Genomic DNA, 16,285 nt, shown 5'->3' with positions numbered 1-16,285 from the left:
GATAACAACTGATTCTTACTAACTCTTCTCTGCTTACAGATAATGCATCTAGCAGCTCTGTCCCAGTTTTAAAATCATCCCCAAACTTGTTCACCTCAGGAGCAGAACCAAAGCTCCTCAGCAAAGTGACTTTTCAATCTGGTGCAGATTCAGGGGAAAGATAAATGCATTTTCTCATGTGTGGTCAGACATTCAGTAGGTACTAAGTGAACCAAATTCATACGATGTGTGATTCCTAGGAATAAACTCCTGGAAATAATCTACCATTTGCGCTTGGACTCTTGAGTCTCCAGCCACACTGAGCTTCTTGGCTATTCCTTGAAGCTGCAAAGCCCATTTCCACCACAGGGCCTTTGCACTTACTGTTCCTTCTGTCTGGGTAGCTGCCTCCAGATATTCACATGGCTTGCTTGCTCACTCTGTATCTCACATTCACATCTCTAGAGATTCAAAGGTCACCAGAAACTAGAGGCCTTTTCCAACAATTCACATAAAATAGCTTCCACTCCCTACCTCCTGGCACTGTCTATCCTCATGCCCTGCTTTATTTTTCTGCAGACAATTTACGTGTGATATTATATGTATATTGTCTCCTCCTTTACCTCCATCCCAACCACCAGAATATAAGCTCCATGCAGACAAGGACTTTGTTTTGTAGACTGCTACATCCCCAGAGCCTAAAACAATATTGGCTCATAAAAGGAAGTCAACACATTTTTTAGTGATTCAATATTTTTATAGATTATACACTATACAAAGTTCTTACATTATTATTGACTATATTCCCTCTGCTGTACATTATATCCCTGTGATTTACTGTAATATATTCCAGTAGTTTGTACCTCTTAATCCCCTTCACCTGTTTCACCTCCCCCTCCCCTCTAGCAACCATTAGTTTGTTCTCTGTGAGTCTGTTTCTGTTTTGTTATATATGTTTGTTTTGTTTTTTAGATTCCACATATAAGTGAAAGCATACAGCATTTGTCTTTCTGATTTATTTCTCTTATTTATTTTACTCTACTTCACTCCAGATCCATCCATGCTGTCACAAATGGCAAGATTTCATTCTTTTTTATGGCTGAGTAATATTCTATTGTAATATATATAAAACACATCTTAACCATTCATCAGTTGGTGGGCACTTAGGCTGCTTCCGTATCTTGACTATTGTAAATAATGCTGTGAGGATGTGGAGAAAAGGGAACCCTAGTGCACTGTTGGTGGGAATGTATATTGGTACAGCCACTGTGAAAAGAGTATGGAGGTTCCTCACAAAATCAAAAACAGAGGGCTTCCCTGGTGGCACAGTGGTTGAGAGTCCACCTGCCAATGCAGGGGACACGGGTTCGTGCCCCGGTCCGGAAAGATCCCACATGCCACGGAGTGGCTGGACCCGTGAGCCATGGCCGCTGAGCCTGCGCATCCGGAGCCTGTGCTCCGCAACAGGAGAGGCCACAACAGTGAGAGGCCCACGTACCGCAAAAAAAAAAAAAAAAAAAATCAAAAACAGAACCACCATACGATTCATCAATTCCATTCCTGAGTATTTATCCAAAGAAAACGGAAACACTAATTCAAAGAGATATATGCACCCCAGTGTTCAACACGTGTTTTTAAATGAGTGGACAAAAAATTAAGTTCTCCTATCAGTACATCATTCTTTATATTGATGAGAATGCCTTGCCCAAGATTACCTAAAAAAGCAATGATTTGTTTCCTTTGGCTGAGAAGACAACAACTGTCACCATCCCTTTACACCCTGCTCAACCCACATCAAATGTTTTCTAAAACCTAATAAAGTCTGGGCCCCTTTTTAAGAAAAAAAATTTTGCAAACACTCAGCATTTGAATGAATAACTAATATATGGTATATCCATACTATGGAATATCATTCAGTAATAAAAAGAAATGAAGTACTGATACATGCCATAACACAGATAAACCTTGAAAACGTTATGCTAAGCGAAAGAAGCCAGACATAAAAGGCCACACACTGTATGACTGCCATTTATATGAAATATCCAGAACAGACAATCCATAGAGACAGAAAGTAGATTAGTGGTTGCCTGAGGCTAGGATGGGGGGTATTTGGGGGAGATTGGAAGGTGATGGCTAAGAAGTGCAGAGTTTCTTTTTGGGGTGATGAAAATATTCTCAAATTGATGATGGTGATGGTTATTCACAACACTATGAATATACTAAAAACCACTGAATTCTATACTTTAAATGTATGAGTTGCATGATATGTGAATTATGCCTCAATAAAGGTGTTACCAAAAAATGTGCTGGCAAATCATGTATAACATTTAAATATGTAAGACATAAAACTGGATATAAACTGCTTATACATACAGGTCTTTTACAAATTTATAAATTAAACACAAATTGTATAACCAATAAATTCAAAGTAAAGATGTTCACGTCAGAGAAGATTTTGTTATTTAACTGAAATTATATCCCTTCTCACAACAGGAATATGTTGTGAGTACCTTACCCAAGTTCTTTTGAGTTCAGCACACACAAAATTGGATGACAGTATTCTGACAACCAGCATAGCACAAGTGCCAACAAATCAGAAGATACTGGAACTAATCAGAACACACACCAGTCACACAAGCCACAAGCAACTCAGAGAGCCACCCCGGGGAGCGTGGCCGCATTGCAGCCCTGCCTGCAGTCCTGCGCTCCATGTGCAGATGCCATTTTTCTGCCACTTTCTTCTGTTCCCACCACTGCAAAATCTTAATTCCTACAAGGTGTGGTACCGTCACTTGTCCTTCACCTTATGAGAGTTCATTATAGACATATTGTGAACTTTTTCTTCAGGGCATGACAATTACAGAAGAACTATCTGGTGCCAACATAAGGAAACAAACACAACTGTAGACAATAAAACAGTTGGCAGCATTCAGGCATAATATGGCCCTTCCAAGAGTCTGGAATAGGCTTATTTTACTTTGCTATTGGATCAAATGAAAACACAAAATTTTTTAATTCTTATAAAGAACTCAGACCCTGGAGACTACATCCCTAAATTCCAAGAGAGCCACAGAGCCCATTTTGAGAAACACTCATCTACAGACTAAGGGAAAAAAATAATTGGCATGCAAAGCTGATGTCTTTAAAAGATAACATTTACTGGGTGCTTAAGTGTGTCTGGCAACCAGCTTGTATGGTTTTCTGACCCCACTGTCCCTGTCCAATACACACTAATTAGAAAGGAGAGAAGGGAACTATTATTTATGGTGCACAATCCATGTGCTAGGCACGTCGCTCAGTGCTTTGCATGCACTCACATAAAACTGTAAAATATATCTGCCAAGAAGATACTCCAGCTTTACCGATTAAAGACTGAGGCAGTAAGAAATGCCATACAGCTAGTCAAGAGAAGGAAGAGGATTTGAGCTTAGTTCTTCCTGACCCCGATACTAGAGCACCTCAGTAAAGGAGTGGAATCTTTCCGATCCCTGCTACAAGCCTAATACTCAATTAATACCACCACCACATTACCCCCCTGCCACCACCATGATGTCCACAAGCTAATCTCCAAAACCTGTGAATATGTTACCTTACATGGCTAAAGGGGCTCCTAGATGTGATTACACTAAGAACCTTGAGGGTTTCCCTGGTGGTGCAGTGGTTGAGAGTCCGCCTGCCGATGCAGGGGACACGGGTTCATGCCCCAGTCCGGGAAGATCCCACATGCCGCGGAGCGGCTGGGCCCGTGAGCCGTGGCCGCTGAGCCTGAGCGTCCGGAGCCTGTGCTCCACAATGGGAGAGGCCACGGCAGTGAGAGGCCCGCGTACTGCAAAAAAAAAAAAAAAAAGATGGAAAGGGGCCAAGGACTAAGGAATTCAAGCAGCCTCTAGAAGCCGGAAAAGCAAGGGCACAGATTCTCCCTAGAGCCTCAGAAGGAAAACAGCCCTGCCAACTCCTTGATTTTAGCCTCATTTCAGACTTCTGACCTCCAGAACTGGAGGATAACTGTAAGATAATAAACTTGTGTTGTTTTAAGCCACTATGTTTGTAGTAATTTGTTACAGCAGCAATAGGAAATTAATAGGGCCATGCTAGGTCTGTGTTACAATCTAAGCTGCTCGGAGGTAGACGTGCCAACTCTGAATTTGGAAAGAGAAGGAAAACAATTCATGACAAAAGAGCAAATGATAGTGAGGGTAGCCACTTAGGGGGAGAGTTACATAAAGGGGATGAAATGATTCCTGGACAAAGCCTCCCAGAAGCAGGTAAAACATAGATTTTGTGGCTGAACGTATGAAGAGGCCATGTGCAGGAGCTTAATGCCTGTGGGGAGGGAAACACAAGTGCAGCTGTAAGGCACTCACAACTCCAGTCACTGCTCCATAAAGCCACCGGTGCCCCCAGTCCCTGGATCTTCTCCCAAGAGCATTTCATTTTGTTCTCCCAAGACCATCCAGGACCTTTTTATATTTATTTGTTATCGTGAGAGAAATTTCTGGAAGAGGTGGCACCACTGGAAGGGAGCTGTAGGAAAGGGGAGAGCTTGGCCATTTCCTGGTCACCTGCCCATTCTGTTCCAGGCCATGTATCACACCACTCCTGAGCAGGCCTTCTTGAGAAATCAAGTCACTGTTCAATGGCAAACTCTGATCCCATGCTGGACTACTGTGAAAGCTGTTTGCAGGGTGGCCAAGAATTTACCCAGCCCACAGCCAGAGGAGCCACGATGGGGGACCACACAACTCTGAGTGCATCTGGTTGCATGGACATACCCCTCCAGGTCCAGCTGCATGGCCTCTGGGAGGCTACACTACATTTCTACTGCGGGGATCTGTCCCCTAGGTTTTTAACAGCCATAAATCTGGTCTTTAGCCACAAATCTGTCTTCTCTCCAACCCTGAAGGCCCAGCAAGATGCCTCTCTCCTTCCCCACCTGAGGCTTCCCTTCCAGCAGCTACAACAGGTTCCAAAGGTGAGAGAGTAACAGAACACCAGCTGCCACTCTGGAGCCCAGCCTGTTGGTTAGGTCTGACTTCACTGCAGCCCTCCTCCTCCCTGGCACTCCCTCAGTAGAGCCTTGCTGGGTTTCACTGCTTTATGCTCACATGGTTATCAACTAATTTTCTCAGTCATTCAACAAAAGTCTACTCAGCAAAGGCTGGCACCCTGCCAGACACTGGGAATACGGTTGCTACAAGAGCTACGAAAGAGAGAGGTATGGTGCCACAAGATCATGTGAGAAGACAAAATGACCTAGTGGGGGAAGCCTCCCGAAGGATGTGATGTTTGCACTGAAATCTGGAAAAAGACGCTGGCTATTAAAAAGAGCTAGATGAAGCAGCTCAGTATCTCTCAGGGTATTTACCTGCATTTATGAAATGCTTTGAAACCCAGAGGAATGTATAAAAATGATACTGATGAATATAAATTGTCCTTTTTGGTTTATAAAGTATTTTTTCATGCATTATCCCAGACTCAACGATAGCACCAGAGAGAATAAGTATCATCCTTTCCCCTTTATAAACAAGGAAACTGAAATTAATGGCAGTCAGGTACCTCACCAAGGTTACACATCAAGTCAAGGGGACTCGAGTCCAACACTCATTATTCTTCATTGACAGCTCTTTTGACTACACAGCTTTCTGAGGAAGCTAAAAAGTGCAATGGGGGAAATGGTATTAATATTTGGGAACAATGGACTTGAAAATCATACCAAATATTTGGTTGCCAAACTCACCTATTCACACAGCAGGCCCAATGGTGCAAAGCCAGTAGCCTGATTTCAGTATTACTGGCCACCCTTCAACTTTCAACCAGTTAACTTCCAAACAAGCAACCCCAGTGTGTCAGACCAACTGTGGGCTCATGCAGAACTGCTCTGAACTTTGTGAATTGTTCTAAGCTGTGCAGCTTTAAAAAAAAAAAAAGGGGGGCGGGCTTCCCTGGTGGCGCAGTGGTTGACAGTCCACCTGCCGATGCAGGGGACACGGGTTCGTGCCCCGGTCCGGGAAGATCCCACATGCCACGGAGATGCTGGGCCCGTGAGCCATGGCCGCTGAGCCTGTGCTCCGCAACAGGAGAGGCCACAACAGTGAGAGGCCCGCGTACCACACACACAAAAAAAAATCGTATCACCTCTTCTCTTGTTTTCTTCATCCAGCTAGCATCTTCTCAGACCTTTGGATCCTTGGTAGACAAAGAGCAGGATAATCACCCAGTGCTTCTGGGGAATATCTCTTAAGCTTCCTTCCTGCCTGGGTCATCATAGGGATCAGAGGAGAACATGTGGGTCAACCCAATACAAGGCAGCTAGTATGGAGTGGGGGAAGTATGTGATCTGGAATTAAGAGGGCCTGCTGATTTGGTCTGGCCTCCACCACTTAGCTTATCCTATTTGGTACACAATAAACAAGGCAGGTGTGGTAGGTGGAATGATGGGACTCCAAAGGTGTCCATGTCCTAATGCCTGGAACATGTGACTATGTTACCTTACATGGCAAAAGGACTCTGAAGATATGACTTAAGAATTGAGAGATGGGAAGATTATCCTGGATTATCCATATGGGCCCAGTGTAATCACAAGTGTCTTTATAAGAGGGAGGCAAGAGGGTCAAAGTCAAAGAAGTGGATGTGGTGATAGAGAGTTCAAAGGGATGAGGCCAAAAGCCAAGGAACACAGGCAGCCTCTAGAAGATGGAAAAGGCAAGGAACAGATTCTCCCCTAGGGCCTCTAGAAGGAACACAGCCTTGCTGACCCATTTTTATTTTAGCCCCATAAGACTCATTTCAAACTTCTGACCTCTAGAACTGTAAGATAATAAACCTGCATTGTTTTAAACCAGTAAGACTGTGGTATTTGTTTCAGTAGCAACAGTAAACTAATACAGAAAATAAGAGAAACTGAAGATTTCTTAAGAGTAAGACAAACAAGGGAACAGACCAGGGTCTTCATGTGTCAAGGGGACTAGCTAAAGGTACCTCTTTCAACCTTGGGGAAAGTGGCAAATCCTGAGTAAGGAAACAAACAAAACAAAGAGCAGATCCAAAAACTATTGCTACCCACAGCTGCAGTTCATTCCAACTCAGTTTGATGATCAGGGCTTCCCAAAATTCATCCCAACTCCCAACTAATCAATGGAAGTTCCTAGAAGCTCTCCAAAGAAAACAAGGAAGCAAAAAATGTGCAGTGAATTTCCACTGGCCTTACTCTGCAGCAGTGCTGGGCTGGGCATCAGAAGATCTGGGTCTTCCTCCTGTGGGACCCTGGGCCTCTAAAATCTGAGGGATAAACTGCAATTACAGTCACTTCAAACAATGAATGATGTGCTACGATTCTGTGTTTGAAGTACACAGAAGACTGAATTTAAACAAGTACATTTTATTGGGGAAAAGTCCTCATTCATTCAGGAAACACTACTGTGTACTAATGGCCAGGCACTAAGTTAGACAGGTGAGGTTCAAAGACAGTATGATGTGACATGGTCACCTCCCTCCAGGAACTGCATGTCCTCCCTGAGCCACCATATCCTCATCTCAGGGGTCATCAGGCTGCAGTATCTACTGATTATTGACTCCATCCCTCTGTAACCCACAGGTCTTCCCTGTCTCCCCCAAATTGGGTTACATCCCCCAGTTACACACTTTCTTAGCTTCTTACCCTTTTTCTAATAATATATAGTTATTCATGTGCCGGGCTTGTCCATTACTGAATATAAGCACCCAAAAGAATATTGAAACATTAGCCCAGGATAGAGTGTTCCATAAATATCTAATGAATGAATGAGTGAATAAATGAATGAGTGTACATGCATTATGCTGGCTGACATGGCTGGAGAGCCCGGTGTCCCCTTCCTTCCTCCATGCCCTGTCTTCCCACCTCTCATCAAACAGAGGTAACAAATAGGAACACTCCAGGCTAATCAAATGAAATAATGTATGCGAAAGTATGTTTAAAGTTGTAAATGTACGAGTTATAAATATAGATGAATAATAACTATCAGCCACGGGGCAAAAGGAAACACTAAACACCCTTCCCCAGCTGAGCAGGGCTGGCTCTCCGGCCCCTCCCTTCTTCCTCCCCCATCTGTCTCCCAGGTCTCAGGCTCCCACCTGCATGGTCTCCACTCTAAGCAGCCTCCAAACACACTGCCCTGGGAACATGCCACGCTAGTCACCAGAGCCTGACCAACAGCTGTGCATCCAAGCAAAGGGACACTGCGTGACCAGGGCAGGGCATGGCCGGGCCAGAAGTGGTTCTACTTGGAGTGCTGGAGAAGCAGAAGGTGAAAGTGCTAAATTAAGGAGAGGCCTTCTAAGAAGTGCTGATGAATTCATCCACTTATATGCCAACTCATACTATGACAACTGTGCTAATGCTGCACTTACAACCATTCACAGCCCCAGATCTAGTCCTTAGAAGTACAGTATAAGGAACTCCCACACCCTGGCATTGGGTAGTTCAGGCAGGAGGCCCCTGTGACAGCAAGTAACCTGGCAATCCATTGTGAATCCATGTCCTGCTCCCTGAGACGACCCAGAAACACTCCAAGTGCTGAGTGGTTCCCACCCCAACAAATCCTTACCAGAAAAAGACAATTCATCTATTTAAAGAAAATTCATCTATTCATCTATTTAAATTCATGTGTACCAAGAAGGTACACGTTACTGAGAAGAAAAAAAAATCCTAGAACGCTTTTATACTGTTGCAGGAATTAAAAATGGTGCAACAGTTATGGAACACAGTATGGAGGTTCCTCAAAGAATTTTAAAAAAGAACTACCATATAATCCAGCAATCTCACATCTGAGTATACATCCACAGGAATTCAAAACAGGATCTCAAAGAGATATGTGCATATCTCTTTGAGATCCTGTTTTGTTCAGGAGCATTATTCACAGTAGCCAAAAGGTGGAAGAAACCCAAGGGTACAGCAGATAAATGGATAAGGAAAATGTGTTACATATATTCAACTGAATACTATGCAGCCTTAAAAAAGGAAGGAAATCCTGTTACATGCTACAATATGGATGAACCTAGAGGACATTATGCTAAGTGAAATAAGTCAGTCACAGAAGGGCAAGGTATGATTCCATATATATGAGGTATCTGAGTAGTCAAAAGCATAGAAAGAGAAACTGTAAAGGTGGCGGCCAAGAGCTGGGGGGAGAGGGAAGAAGATTTAGTGTTCAATGGGTAGAGAGTTTCAGTTTTGCAAGATAAAATTTTAGAGTGATCTGTTACACAACAGTGTAAATATACTTAACACTATTGAATTATACACTTTTTTTTTTTTTTTGCAGTACGCGGGCCTCTCACTGTTACGGCCTCTTCCATTGCAGAGCACAGGCTCCGGACGCGCAGGCCCAGCGGCCATGGCTCACGGGCCCAGCCGCTCCGCGGCATGTGGGATCTTCCCGGACCGGGAACGAACACGTGTCCCCTGCATCGGCAGGCAGACTCCCAACCACTGCGCCACCAGGGAAGCCCGAATTATACACTTTTAAACGGTTAAATATGTGATGTGTTTTTAACCACCATAAAAAAAAAAATCTTTGAAAGCACATGAGAAAAGAAAAAGATGGCAAAGACAAATAAATTTTAAAAGAAAATCTATATGGCGAGGGAACCAATGAGAAATGGGGAAAAGAAAGAGGAAAAACACCAGTCAAATCAACAGTCCATATATTTAGCTCAGAGTCAACACTGCAGGTGTGGCACTGGGGCAGGAACAGGAATCCATACAGCTGCTAGAACCCCAACTCAGAAGATGAATCTGGCCAACCTCAGGCCAATCCCTTCACTCCAGGTGCTTCCCTCTCTGTGAAATGGAGACAATCTGCACTGTCCTGTGCAGAACCCCAGAGAGGATCAGGGAGACGGGCGTCTAAAGGGCCTGGAGAGGCATGACCCATTTCACAGATGTAAGGTACCATGATCCTTATAGTAACTGCTTCTCTCTGAGGACGAGATACTGCTCAGGGCCAAGCTGGAGGCCTGCGTCTTGTGAATCCACAAGAGCATCCAGGAACCAAACTCCGCAGTGGCCCGCCCAACTTTAGCCTGGCACCATTCAACACAAAAGGACAGAGTCAGGCATGGTCTTTTACACAGAAATCACATGCCCTAGTTCTTGACAACTGTAATTACAGGCAAGACAGCTTTTGAAAGGGAGAGAAGAAAAGAAAATAGCAGCCTGGACCTAGCAGTGAATTGGGGGGTTCAGGGTAAAACACACACCCAGAGTTCTTAGTGGTGGTCAGACTAAACAAGTGACTGGACAGCCAGACCAAACAGCTTTCTGGCCAATTCATTTCTCCCTCTAATTTAATGAGCTGCTCATTAAGCACCAGAAGCAGGTCACAGGGAACCGAGCTACTGGCACCTGGCCAGTTGGGCTGACAGGTGATGAGGGAAGAGGACACAGGGGCCACACTCCAGCCCCAAAGGCCTCCAGATGCCATGCATGGCCAGCCCCACCACACACCCTGACCCGCCGTTGCTTCGAGAGGATGTGTTCCTGTACCTCTGTTCCTTCTACAAAGTTGTATTTCTGCCACTGACTCCCTCGCTGGGGAAGCTCCATGTCCCTACCTTTTGGTTCTCCAGCTGGGATCATCACCCAAATTAGGGAGCAGCACAGTCCTGGGCAGGAATCCCAGCTCCAACTACTGACACCCATTTGATCTAGAATTAATTATTTAATGCCCCAGGCTTCCATTTCCTCATCTACAAAATTTAACAATAATACCCTCACCTCATCTAGAGTAGCTACAAATAATAACATTATTTCCATATTAAAAGGCCTAACAGGGGGCTTCCCTGGTGGTGCAGTGGTTGAGAGTCCGCCTGCCGATGCAGGGGACGTGGGTTCGTGCCCCAGTCCGGGAAGATCCCACATGCCGCGGAGCGGCTGGGCCCGTGAGCCATGGCCGCTGAGCCTGCGCGTCTGGAGCCTGTGCTCTACTTAAAAATTTAAGTAGATCCTCTTTATGTACCACAAAAAAGCTTCACTTTTTAAATGCTTTGAGCCAATTATCAACAGGAGAGGCCACAACTGTGAGAGGCCTGCATACCACAAAAAAAAAAAAGGCCTAATAAAGCACCTATCACATAGTAAGTACTGAAATAGTAGCTACTATTATTGATAGCTACTATTAATATTTATTACTCTAATAATGATAGTGATATTAGCAACAGCATATGCACTGTCTCTTAGTCAAATATGAAGAAAAGTGGGACTTTTTTTTTGTTGAAACCCCCAGGTCACAACCATGATGAGAGCAGTAACCTATCCTCACAAGAGCAACACCCCAGATATGCTCAGCTGAGGCTCTGGTGCTTTCTACCTGAGCAGGAAGGTGAAGGAAGAGAAGAGGCCTGGGGATACTGAATGCCAGGCCTGAAGCCAAAGGTGTGATGCATTTTGCACGTTCTCATGAAATCAACTGGAGAACTGCATTCAGGCCACATGCCCACCACTTCTAGACCTCTATGACTCTCTGAGCCTCAGTTTAATCTAGAAAATGAAGGAAACATGACCCCTACTTCGCAGCTTATTATGAACATTAAATGAACTCATGTGAAAGTGACTCATTTCTATGTCTATGAAAAACAGTATTGTTGTATTTAATAGTAGCTTCAACAAACGCAACTTAACAATAAAAAATGCTGAAGGACTGGGAGGGCCAAAGCAGTGAAAATATTATTTTAGTAGGCTGATGAACTGCTTAGAGAAACAGAAGCAAACACACTAATTTTCTTCCCAAAATTGCTGTCACTGAATTGAGGTCTCTGTTGCTCAGATGAATTGACTGAAAGTAAAACTGGCAAAAAGCAAAATGAAGCTCCCAACATCTATATGTTTTCCACTGAGGTGAGTAGATTCTTCTAGAAGACAAAGAGCCCAAACCAGGCTGCATTCAGGATGACCATCCAGGCACCTCCGACTCCGATTCCCTCCAAAAAGTCATTACAATTTGTTTGACCAATCCCAACCCTACGCACAAATCTAATTTCCTCTGTTTCATGACAGAACACATGGGCAAATTCCTTCACAGTGATCAGAAGACAACTTAATTTTTATTCCATCTCTGCTCCATGTACCACAGACTCCGAAAGCAACAGGTTGGAAAGTAGATCAAACTCTACTCTAGAGTACCGGAAATGGCAGAAGAGAACCCACACACATGTCCGGAGCCTAAAGCAAACCAACCAAGGAAATTCTGTTGAAATCCCACATTTGTTCTTAAAAATTTAAGTAGATCCTCTTTATGTACCACAAAAAAGCTTCACTTTTTAAATGCTTTGAGCCAATTATCAGCTAATTACTAATACTAAACCTTTTCATTAAAATCTTTGAATAAAAAAGATACTTCACCAGTCTCTCTCATTCACTGGCAGAACCCACACAACCTCAAGGGTAACGTGTCTCAGTTTGAGAAGCAGCAGGTCACAAGAGAGGGAGGGTGGTAGCCCTCCAGCCATCATATATCCATTTTACCTTGGTCTTTAATCAAGATCAACCACCTAACTCAGAACAGATCCCCTGGACCGTACAGGGGTCTTGCAAAGAGTGCAGCCATCCATTCTTGTACCTCCAGTACTTTCTAAAAGGGCGGACACTTGAGTTCCAGCTCCACACAGCCCCACCTCCAGCCACTCACCCGGATCCGACGCATGGCAGCCACAATCTCCACTCTGCTGTTGGGCCTCGGCACGTCCAGGCTTCCGACATACTGTGGGGAAAGAAGCAAACACTCACTGAGAAGAGGGATGGCAAATGTCCCTAACCACAGAATGTTAGGGCTGGAAGGGGCTTTGGAAGTCATCAAGTTCATCTTCCCATTTTACAGATGAGGAAATTAAGAGCCAAAAGGATGTCTTGAGACTATTTCTAACTTTATAAAAAGCAAAACAAGAAACTGCTTCCTTTTCATCTCATTCTTAATCAGAGATGCAGCCAAGGACTGTGTTTAAACAAGCAGCCTTCTGAAACAGAAAGAGTTGGGTATGAAGAATCTCCCACCACTATCTTTGGGGCAAGCTACTTTGCCTTTGTCTCAATTTCCTCATCTGTAAAATGGGATTTCAGTAAAGATAAAATGAGCTAAGGTATAAATCTCTTACACAATCTGGTCTGCATGCATTAAAGCCGTCCAAAAGAATAAGAAAGATGAATATCTACTTTTTTTCATTAATGGAACTTCATTGAGTTAGCCCTGGATGTTATAGAGACCTCACACATTTGAGTTATTTCCTAAATGGAGAAAAAGAATGGACTAGTTATGTACTAAAAAATTTAACTTGATTAAACTTTTAATTTTAAAACCAAACGACATAAGGTTGTCTAATACTGTATATAATTTCTTGCTGTACACTATTCAAATAATGGAGATATATGCAGAGCAAAAGAATAAAGTCCCCCAATGTCAACAGTCAGATGTACATCTCTTTTTGTATATTAATGGACATATATATATATATATATTCATAGACACCCAGAGGAATTTCTTTTATGTAAAAAGATTCATATATATATTCATAGACACCCAGAGGAATTTCTTTTATGTAAAAAGATTCATACTACTCACGTTGATTTTTTAACTTTAAATATAACTTGGACATCTTTCTCCACCAATGCATACAGGTCTATCACATTACATGTGATGGCTCCCCCTGATGACTGATGGATACTTACCCTAGGGCACTATTACAAAATTGCTTCCACAAACCTCCTTATCTACACACCTTTAAGCTCATCCAAGTAGCCCTTTAGGCTGGATTCCTACAAGTGGGATTGCTGGATCAAAATTATAGATTATTTCTAGATATCATTACTTAACAGGATGAAACAAGAAAAGAGGACAACCCAACATTTATTAAGCACCATCCCATTCCACACTGACCCACTGGAATTTGTCTTTCCTTTTTACACACACATATAAAATAGCCCAGAGGATATCCTAGAAATTAACAGCTCCAGGATAATTTAAAAGTCCACACAACCAAAGATTGCATTAATAGAAGATAAGAGCAGGACAGTCATTTCTACAGAAAACATATTTCCTGTGGTTACGGGAATAAAAGGTTCTTCCTAAAATTTGGAGTTAAGGCTGGCCCCAGTGAGGAGGGTTTCAAAAACTAAATACTGGGAAAGGATTTCCCCTAGTACTGATCACCAGTTTGTGCTAACACACTGAAGATCAAGATTCCGAGCAGCCTGTAGGAAGAAGGGGGCCCAGATGGACAACCTGGGCCCCAGATGGACAGCCTCACCACAGCAGGTAAACAAAGCCCCCTGGATCTAAGGATCTAAGCGTGCTGTCAGCTTTAACCATGGCTGGCGTTTCTGCCCTCTGAGCACTGCTGGGGCCCCACCGTTTGTCAGCATGTCAGTGACCCACATAGCCAGGAATGATGTGAGGCCGGGTTTGTGACTGCCCAACTTCAAAGCACCCCCCCCCCGCCGGGGGCAGTTTCTGTGCCCCCTCTCCTGAGCACTGCACGCCTGATGGCTCCTGCCCTGAACTCTGAGCAGTCAGGGCTGACGTGGCAACCAGACCTTCAGGGCTTGTGTTCTCTCTGGTATCACATGAGAGCCTGGATCTCAAGACCGAGCAAGGTCACCCATTACAGGTAAACCTGGAGGACTGAACGGTCCTCCCACACTGATCCCTGCAACCCCAGGAAAGGGCCTGCTACCCAGTGAGGTCCACAACTGGGCCTGAATTCAGATGCCCAGATGGGTCCCATCCCCACCCCTTCTCAAGAAGGGGCACCGCTGGACTGAGAATCCCAAAGCATTCGGGGTACAGTGAGGATGGAAGCAACACAGACAGAATGGAGAGGCAGCTTTATAGCTCTGGACAAGGTTTCCTAACAAGGGAGTAGCATCCTGCATGTGAAAGCACTCATGTGAAGACACCCAACATCTTCATGCTGTTAGTGTCTCCTTCACGCCATCAGCCAACCTGGTACATGTGCACGCATACACCACACACCTTCACACACACACATCAGTGCACACATGTTCACACACCTCATGTGCCACGTGCATACACATGACTGATCACCTCACACACACACACACACACACACCTCACACACCCCACACAAAGCATGCACACGGTCAGCCCACACTCACTAACACATCCCACTTGTATTCACACCACACACTCACTCATCCTCCTTCCCAATCATGTGAAGAAAATCACAAATCTGCCTTTCTGAGGACAGTCTGGAGCAGAAAACCCATCTCTACCATAGCTGCACCTTACGGTTATTCAAGGAGATTAAAAGGAAACACGAAGTAGGGATCAAAAGCCAAATATCCACACTGATCATGAACCAAAAAACAGTGACAATTTCAGGCAAGCATGGGAGGGGTCAGAAATCCCACTCCTCAGGGCAAAACCAGAGAGTACGATAAGTGATTACTGCCGTTATGCACATGTATAACAAAAAAACCCAAAAAAAGTATCTCAATACCTAAACATTACCACCTCCACAACTAGCTTCAGTCCATTCTAAGGCTCCATTTTGGGCAAAGTGTAAGACACAGTCGTAGACCAGACCCACCTGAAAGGTGGTTCGTACAACCACTCAAGTTTAAAAATACCAGGGCCTGCTTCCTTTTCGTTACTACCTAGAAAGAAAAAAAAAAAAAGAAACTAGAAGGAAGATGCAAATTGTACTAAGTAATCAACATATGAGATTTATCCAAGTCAGGTTTTTTTTTTTTTTTTTTTTTTTTTGCATTGGGTCTTCATTGCTGCACATGGGCTTTCTCTAGTTGCAGCGAGCAGGGGCTACTCTTCATTGCAGTGCGCGGGCTTCTCATTGCGGTGGCTTCTCTTTGTTGAGGAGCACGGGCTCTAGGCGCACATGCTTCAGTAGTTGTGGCTCGCAGGCTCTAGAGCACAGGCTCAGTAGTTGTGGCGCAGGGGCTTAGTTGCGCTCTGTGGCATGTGAGATCTTCCCGGACCTAGACTCGAACCCATGTCCCCTGCACTGGCAGGCAGATTCTTAACCACTGTGCCACCAGGGGAGCCCTATCCAAGTCAATTTTATCTGTGGCTTCCTCTTCCAATGGAAGAGGAAGGCACGTGAGTGCCTTCACATGCAGGATGCTACTCACAGAATAAGCAGGAGTTAAGTGCAAATAAGGTTAACCAACGGACTTCAGATATTCTGTTAAGTTCCCAGAAAACCTCACCCTTGGTGCTAGGTTAATACCTCATGGCGTTTTTTTTGTTGTTGGTTTGTTTTTTGAGGGGTTTTTTCCCCATTTTCTTGCTTCCACCCTATT

The 16,285-nt window shown here is 44.1% G+C and overlaps 1 protein-coding gene across 2 annotated transcripts in view; it reads right to left on the bottom strand.

Moving 5' to 3' along the window:
• The window catches only part of NOS1AP (nitric oxide synthase 1 adaptor protein), a gene marked incomplete at both ends in the record, with an annotated part of 297,461 nt that overhangs the window by 205,129 nt on the left and 76,047 nt on the right, over positions 1-16,285 (bottom strand). For both annotated transcript variants that reach the window (XM_079697747.1, XM_079697748.1), the window contains one exon: positions 12,642-12,713. In XM_079697747.1, the coding sequence (XP_079553873.1) occupies positions 12,642-12,713 (72 nt within the window). The remainder of the gene's footprint in view (positions 1-12,641; positions 12,714-16,285) is intronic.

This window comes from Hyperoodon ampullatus (genome assembly GCF_949752795.1).
Source record: "Hyperoodon ampullatus genome assembly, chromosome: 2".
In the NCBI taxonomy this organism is placed as follows: domain Eukaryota; kingdom Metazoa; phylum Chordata; class Mammalia; order Artiodactyla; family Ziphiidae; genus Hyperoodon; species Hyperoodon ampullatus.
The sequence above is the reverse complement of the archived record's forward strand: the minus strand, read 5'-3'. Positions and strand labels throughout refer to the sequence as shown.